Source organism: Lycium barbarum, chromosome 3 (assembly GCF_019175385.1).
Source record: "Lycium barbarum isolate Lr01 chromosome 3, ASM1917538v2, whole genome shotgun sequence".
NCBI classification, from domain to species: Eukaryota; Viridiplantae; Streptophyta; class Magnoliopsida; order Solanales; family Solanaceae; genus Lycium; species Lycium barbarum.
The window spans coordinates 8,081,665-8,089,250 of record NC_083339.1 but is presented as its reverse complement, the minus strand read 5'-3'; the positions used below and the strand labels follow the sequence as shown (position 1 = coordinate 8,089,250).

General features: G+C 31.6%; 1 protein-coding gene across 1 annotated transcript; it reads left to right on the top strand.

Annotated features, from left to right (window-relative positions):
• Positions 1 to 4,153: 4,153 nt before the first annotated feature.
• Positions 4,154 to 6,697, top strand: LOC132630131 (uncharacterized). The gene is made up of 4 exons (XM_060345684.1): positions 4,154 to 4,442; positions 4,703 to 4,823; positions 5,278 to 5,675; positions 6,179 to 6,697. Exons 1-4 carry the CDS (start codon positions 4,354 to 4,356, stop codon positions 6,390 to 6,392), a joined length of 822 nt encoding a protein of 273 aa, XP_060201667.1. The 5' UTR covers positions 4,154 to 4,353; the 3' UTR covers positions 6,393 to 6,697.
• Positions 6,698 to 7,586: the final 889 nt, after the last annotated feature.

Sequence of the window (7,586 nt, the reverse complement as noted above, 5' to 3'; positions counted from 1 at the left end):
GCAAATTGAGTCAGTTGTATCCAGTGAGTTCCGCGAAAATTCAAAGCAAGTTGACCGTATGAATTTTATTTTTATCAAGTACTTTCATCGTTGTGGTAAGAAACGACTTGATCAGCTCAAAAGCCCTGATCCGGATGGATTGTCGTCATTAAGTGTTGATTCTCCATGAACAAGAGACTCATCCTCCTAGATTTTGTACGAAAACCGCTCATTTTCAACAAGGTCGAAAAGATTGAAAAAAATCAGTCATTCACAATCATTGATGACGGATTCTTCAAAAAGTTAAGAATTAGTAATCTTTTTTTTTTTTTTTTTTTAAATTGAAACTGGAATTGGGTTGATTCTATCATCTCTTTTGCTGGGATTAGCATAGGGTGTTTGAACGCCAAATGTTTTATACAAACTCAATAGTAGGATTTAGAAACATTTGTATGGTGTTAACAATGTTTATAATTTACCATTAGCTAGAGCAAGATCCATTCTTTCTTTTCATTCTACTAACAGGAGCGGAGCTAGGACTTTTGACAAGGAAATTCAAAAAGGTAAAGAGAAAATCTCTAGCAAGAGTCGAACCCGCAATAATGGGCTAAACATTATGCCCTTCGGCTGCTAAGATAAGGTTCATATTGTCTTAAGGAGATTCAAAACTTATTATTTATACATAACTAAACAAATTAACCTTATATATACCGTGTAATTTCCGAATTTTCCGACGAACCCCCTCGCACCCTTGTAATTTCGCCCCTGCTACAAAGAGATCCACTATAGATCAGAAAATGTTAAAGAAACAGCAAGATCTCGAGAATCGCAATTGCTATAATTAGAGCAATTTAATGACTGGAAAATGGTCCTCATCATCTGGGAAAAAGAGATTGGCATTTTGTTTTGGCTCTCTTCAATATGGAGCTTGATTTCCAGTAGTTTATGAGTTGAGAGCATGTACATCATTGATAAATTCATTTGCTGCTTGGTCCTGTGGAAGTTTACATGAACACTTATGTTGCATGACATAATGATCAAAAGATTTTAATCTTAGATGGCAATTACCTTTTCTGTAACTGAAATCAACAGAGCAGGATTTTGAAGCTTATGGGTTCCGGGTTTAAACTTTTTTAAAGTATTGTGTTCTAAATTAAAATTTTGTAAATAATAAATGAAATATTAAGACAAATACAGTGATTAGACCAAAGTTAATAGATTTGACCGAACTTGTATCTTGATCTGTAGCTCTGCCTCTGCTAAAATGCAAGCCCTGTTTGATACGGTGTAAAAGTTCTTCAAGAAAATCTTACACTTACGTTGCGGACTATGTTGCTCAGACCCTCTAAAAATGTTGTTGCACCCTGTCAGATCATAAAAAAATACATATCAATTTGAAGAATTCGGCACACTCAATCGATATTTTTGTAAAATCCGATCAACATAGGTTAATGGTAAGGACTTTTTGACATGATTTGAGGAAAAGCAAAAAATGGATACAAGATTAGCAAGACCCAAATATGCATACGGGGTAAAAGTCTCATTATTTTAGACCATTTAACTGCTAAGGTTTGCCCTGATTTTCTTACTATATTGCATTTTACCATTTCATGAAGGAAGCGCAAAGAGTTTACCATATTTGGTATTACTTTTCCCAAAAGGAAAATTTTAATATTTCATAATTGGGTAACCTCTTTCTCGGAGAAAAAGGTTTTGAACCTTTATAAATTGAAGAATCTTCTCATACAGCACAACACAGTAGCATCCACAATGTAGTCTCTAAAGGAGTCTCGTTTAGGGGAAAATGTCTCTCTCAATAGTTTTTATGCTTTCTTTTATATTAGTTTTTTATGTAGGTCAATTGAACAAATAATATCAAAGTATTATGCGTCTTAGTATAGTTTTCTTTGCGGTTTGATTTATCGTTGTTTAAGATTTGCAATTATTTTGTTCGCTTTCGCATGGTGCGATGTTATTTCGATCCCAACAAGTGGTATCAAAGCCTATGGTTCAACGAAGTTGAAGACAGGTTCAAGGCAGGTTTAAATCAAGAGCAACCAATTTGGCGATAATGAAGAATTTTTCAAAAAAAAAACAAAAAAAAAAAGAGTCTGAAGTGCTACATGTGGAGACAAAGTTTCAACCATATTTTCAACATTCCTACTGCTGCTGCATCTTTAAAAATAAAAATAAAATATTTTTTAAACCACTTTTAACCCACAATACTTTTAACATGTTTTTAACCATGACAAGTAGCAGTGATGAAAATTATGTGAAGAAGACGGATCAAACTTATCAAGAAAATCCAAGCCAAAAGGGGAGATTTGTTAGGGTTTTGCTCAGATTTTCTTACCATATTTTGAATTTACCTTTTCTTTCAATAGTTTTTATGCTTTCTTTTATATTAATTTTTTTATGTATGTCAATTGACCAAATAATATCAAAATATTATGTGTCTTAATATAGTTTTCTTTGTTGTCTAATTTATCATTGTTTAAGATTTACAATTATTAGCTTTTGCATGATGCCCTGATTATTTCGATCGAACACTAACAAGCCTCGTTTAAGCTTCATCTTGTTATTTCCTTTTTCTACCGTGAAAGTACTTAATAATCATAATGCAAGGATACATGTACTCATGTACATTGGTGCACAAAATCAATCAGAGTTGTATAAAGTGATTACTTAGAGTGCAATTTTAAACTACTTTCAGACAATAATTACTTCCAACCTAGAAAGTAAATTCGAGGAAAATTAGAAACATACAAAGTAGTAAAAAGTTAAATTGGAGATAAACTTTTTTTTTTTTTTATAATCCATGAGCATAAAAAATATACTTTTAGATATCTATGTCTGTATATTGAAGATTTGTCCTGGTTCTGTCGGCAAGTTTGTATACCTAAAGTGAGAGAAGGCTAACACGAGCAAAGAGTGAAGCCAAAAAAGGAAAGGGACAAATGCAACGTAAATCGTGTGGACAAATCTAACCAAAATTTTAAGAATCTTTGTACTATTAACCCAAAAAAAGTTAGTATCCTTCTTCTTTCTCGTCAATGGACTCCTGATTCATACGAAGAGTGCGGTTTATTCGAGGAATTCCTATTTCTCCTTTTATTTTTGAGATGTTTGAATAAATTCCTTGGACATATAGAAGAGAAATATTATTTTTACGTGGACTAAGACAAAAATTTTACTTGTTCAATAACAATTACAATGAAGTAAGGTCAGGAACAACAAATATCTTTTGATAAACAAATCTATTTTACAAGCCCGTTATTACGAGTAGTTTTTTTACAAAAGATCAAACCAATGACATATATAATACTTGAATTCCGCTCAAAATCTAAACATGAGATGGGACAACGAAGTGACTAAATTAAAAAAAAAAAAAAAGGCTTTAAACATTAGAGCAAATAAAATGGTTTTCTTACCTAATAGTTTACCTAATTATCTAGAAATCAAGTTAGTGCATCATATCAAGTTTTGAAGATGAGCTTTATTCCAAACGTACATGTGCAGGGACCATTTGCTTGTATATCATTCAACTAACTCGTACTATGAATTTTATGAATCGTCTCGTTTTAAATTATTGAAATCTTTAAAGTGATGAGAAGTTATTTATTTATTAGTTAACGTTTATAATATGAAGCTGACATGCGAGCCTAATTTTCTGAGGTGAAAACCATTATTTCCTTTTAATTTAGTAAACAACCTTTTATTTTCTATTTAAAAAGTAAACACCTTTGTCATCAGGCCTTGTCAAGCCTTATATGGTTTCAGATTTTACAATTACATTACTTTTTAAATGTTTGAATTTTTAAAAGTAGGAAGAGAATTTGTCAATGTTGCATTAATGAGAAGTTAAAGTGTGCTAGCACTGCAACTTTAATGTGAAGTTATTAACAGAAAGAGACAATTTATGGTGGGGCAACTGACTCTGGAGTTTTCTTTTCTCTATAACAGTAATGATTTCAAACTGAACATTTCTTTCTTTTTTGAATAAACAGAAATTTGCACCTCAAAAGTTATTTAAAAAGAAAAATCGTGTTTCCTACTATTCTTGTGTCTCAATTTATGTAAAATATTTTATTTTAAAAAAATACTCTATTATATTTAATAGAAATAATTTAATTTTTTCATTTTTTCTTAAATAATCTATAGTTACGTGAATAATTATGATTTATTTTAGATCACAAATTTTAAAACTCTTTCATTTTTTTCTAAAATTTTGTACACTTAAACAAGTTACATAACTTGAGTTGGAGGAATATAGCTCTAATAAATCCCTATCTTTTCTCACTTCTCAGTGACCCTGTGATTATCTTTGTAAAAACAAAAGGTGTTTGTTTTCCTTAGTTCTCCTTTGGGATTTAGATGTTTCCCTCTGATCAAAAGTTACCAAATTTACAAAAAAAAAATACTTCGAAGATGACCTTTGAAGGAAATGCAGATGGAAAATGGAGGTACTTATCTCATTCTTTTATGCTTTCTTGAAACTGCTCTAGTGTGTAGTTCTAATTTATTTATTTTTCCCCATTCCTTTGAGTTTCTTGGCACATTTGTGATATGGGTTTTTTGGAATCTTCACACAAATAGTCGGCCGAATTTACTGTTTATTTTCTATAGCTGATATACATAGATTATACACATATACTGATTATATATATGTCATACATGAATTATACATATATTATACATCCATCAACTATTTTTTTTTTTTCAGTGAGAAGAAAATGGAAGAAGATGATAGTTTGAGAACTGTGGAATGTCTAAGAGGAAGATTGCTTGCTGAAAGAGTGGCTTCAAGAAATGCAAAAGAAGAGGCAGATATTATAGCAAACAAGGTTTCTAATTTTCCATTCCTCTGTTTTTTTAAGCAAAAATGTTAATGCTGTTAGTTTAAATTTTAATAGGCGTTTGGACATAGATTTAGTTGAAATTCGAAAAAAGAATTTTTGAAATTGAAGTCAAAAAATAATACTATTTAGAAGTTGAAGTTGTGTCAGTGTGAACTATGAACATGCATTTCACTTGAAAAAAGATTAAAATTTTGTGAGTAGAAAAATAAAATTCTCTCAAGAACAGTTTTGGTCCAAATTTTCAAACTCGAAAAACTTATCTTCAGTATCTGCCCAACAACTCATTACATTCTACTACCAAACAGTGTTTTGAATATTATTTTTCAACAAAAAAGGAAAAACTTTTAATGTCCAAACGCCTACTTAAAGAAACTGTTTAATTTTTCAAATTCAGAACTTGGAGTAACATAACATGGTGTAATTCTTTGAAAAATTACAGCTGATTGAACTGGAGAATAAGTTGAGAGAGGAGACTAAATCAAGAAACAAAGCTGAGAAGAAGCTTATATTTCTATTAAAGAAGCTTGAATCCAAGAATATATCTTATAATATTTCAGATGAAATATCAGTAACATCTACAGATAAAATACAAAATTCACAAGACACTGAGTGTCAAGAATCTGTTGGGAGTACAAAATCTTGCTATGAAAATGTTGAAAACAACAATCGTTTAGAGCTCATTGAGAAGAGATCAAAATATGAAGAAAACTCAATCAATTTAGAGAAGGATGCTTCACAAATGAGTACTTCTAGCCAAGATAATAATGAGAATTCTTCAGCAAAAGACCGTTCAGTAAAATCAAGTGAATTTGAATTCTCAAAGTCAGATTCCACTAGGTATGTATACAGTATACTCAATGATTTAACTTATATTATAGTGACAGTATCAGCTTATTTTCAAGTTTTAAATCTCTCTTTTTATAGAACGGTATAGTTAACTATCTTTAAACTACATGTCGCTTGAAACCTTAAAAAATGACACCGCACCCGTGTATTCCAAAAAAAATGCATAACTTTTGAAAGATCCGCCCATTGAGGCTCCATCAACATTTTTGAAGGATCTGACTAATATAGCTTTTGAATTCGAGTGGCCAAACATATCTTTATTCTCTAGCCATTATATATTATACATATATTATACGATTATGGGCTATTTTTTTGGACGGGCGGCTATTTAAGTTAATTTCCCCAAAAAAAATTACTTGATAGTATTAGATTATCAGTGTTTAGAGGTTAAACTCATACTTAATTTGCAGATAAAACCTAATGTTATTTTTTTAAGGTCTTTGTTCATGTGAAACCATCAAAATCTCATAACGTTATTGTTATTATGATTCTAGTTTGAAATCTTCAGTTGAGGAGGAAGAGAAAAATGGAGGAAATCAAGAGGACAATTCATTGGCATTAGTTCCTATGGATATTCCAAAGACAAAGCAAACTATTGATCCAATTGTTCTTGATGCTACAGTGAGAGAAGTTCTTGATGCACTGAGGCATGCTAAAGAGAAAATTCAGACTCAAATGCAGAGAAGCCAAATGATTAAATCTAGTTAAGCTCTCTGCAGAGTCATAATCAGAATTTAAAGTTTATGATGGGTTGGGGATTCTAGTTCTTTTAGAGTATTTGGGTTCTAAATTAATAATTTGTAGCTATTCAATGAATTTTCTAATACAAATACGGGGTCTGGTCAAAGCTATTAGGTTCGGCCGAATCCGTAACGGAAGCATTAGTTCCTTCACTAGCTCCTTGTTACTCAAACTTTTCAAAAATACTACCGAGTGTGTATTGTATTCTCCAAAACCTATGTATTCTTGAAGAATTCGACAAAGATACAACACTTTGGATGATCCGAGCAACATTGATTAAGCTTCAATAGCCATTAGGTCATTTGCTTTCTAGGTATCATATGGCATAATGTGGCGCATGCTCCACCAAAGTCTTCTTTTTGGCATGTTGAAGTATGCAGAGTTGATTTGGTAAGGGATGGGGTCATGGACCAAATTGGGTAGGCAAATATTGGGGACATAAATAGAGGGATAGGACCAATGGCAGATTTAGACTAGACACAACGGGTTTTAAAACACTCATTGCATCTAGCTCAAACTTTTATATGTGTGTAAAAAAAGTTGATTATATAAAGAGCAGAATTTAATGACTTGAAATCCTAGATTCGCCACCAATATTAAGAATTAGGGAGGGGTGATTTTGTGCCCCTTGATTGGTAGGCATAGTGCTAAGTGTATGGTGCAATAATGTTGAGGATGGTAATGTGGTTTTATTGTACAACAAGTTCTATTTGTCAATGAAGCATTTGAGTTGGAGTGCTAGTTGTTATTAATATAATAAATTTAAATTTGAATTGTTGCTTCATTTCAAATTTTGAGTTTGGTGTGCTTGTTTTTCCTTATAAATAAAGGCTGACAGCTGCCATGTGATAGTAAGGAAATAGGTGATCAACTTCATATTCCAGTTTGACTAGCCAAAATAATAGTTTTCTTAAAAGTTAGCAGTGTACAAACAGAGACATTGAAAAACTATGCTAGTACATAATTAATAATTCAATACACTGGCCAAAACAATGATAGAGTGTACACAATTTAGACTTCATACACAGCAATGAATCGAGTTTGTCAGCTAACAATCAAGAGGCAGTTAGGTTGAAGAAGAAAAATAAAGAAAGTGACCTATCTGTCAAATTATATACAACATAAGTCAATTCGAGAAGGGGCTGGAAAATATGGCCCAAT

What these genes read in the sequence shown, in the direction of transcription:
- LOC132630131 (XM_060345684.1), top strand. Translation starts at nt 4,354, where the DNA reads ATGTTTCCCTCTGATCAAAAGTTACCAAATTTACAAAAAAAAAATACT. An exon ending in AATGCAGATGGAAAATGGAG is followed by an intron (nt 4,443 to 4,702) that starts GTACTTATCTCA and finishes TTTTTTTTTCAG; the next exon opens with TGAGAAGAAAATGGAAGAAG. An exon ending in TCAAAGTCAGATTCCACTAG is followed by an intron (nt 5,676 to 6,178) that starts GTATGTATACAG and finishes TTATGATTCTAG; the next exon opens with TTTGAAATCTTCAGTTGAGG.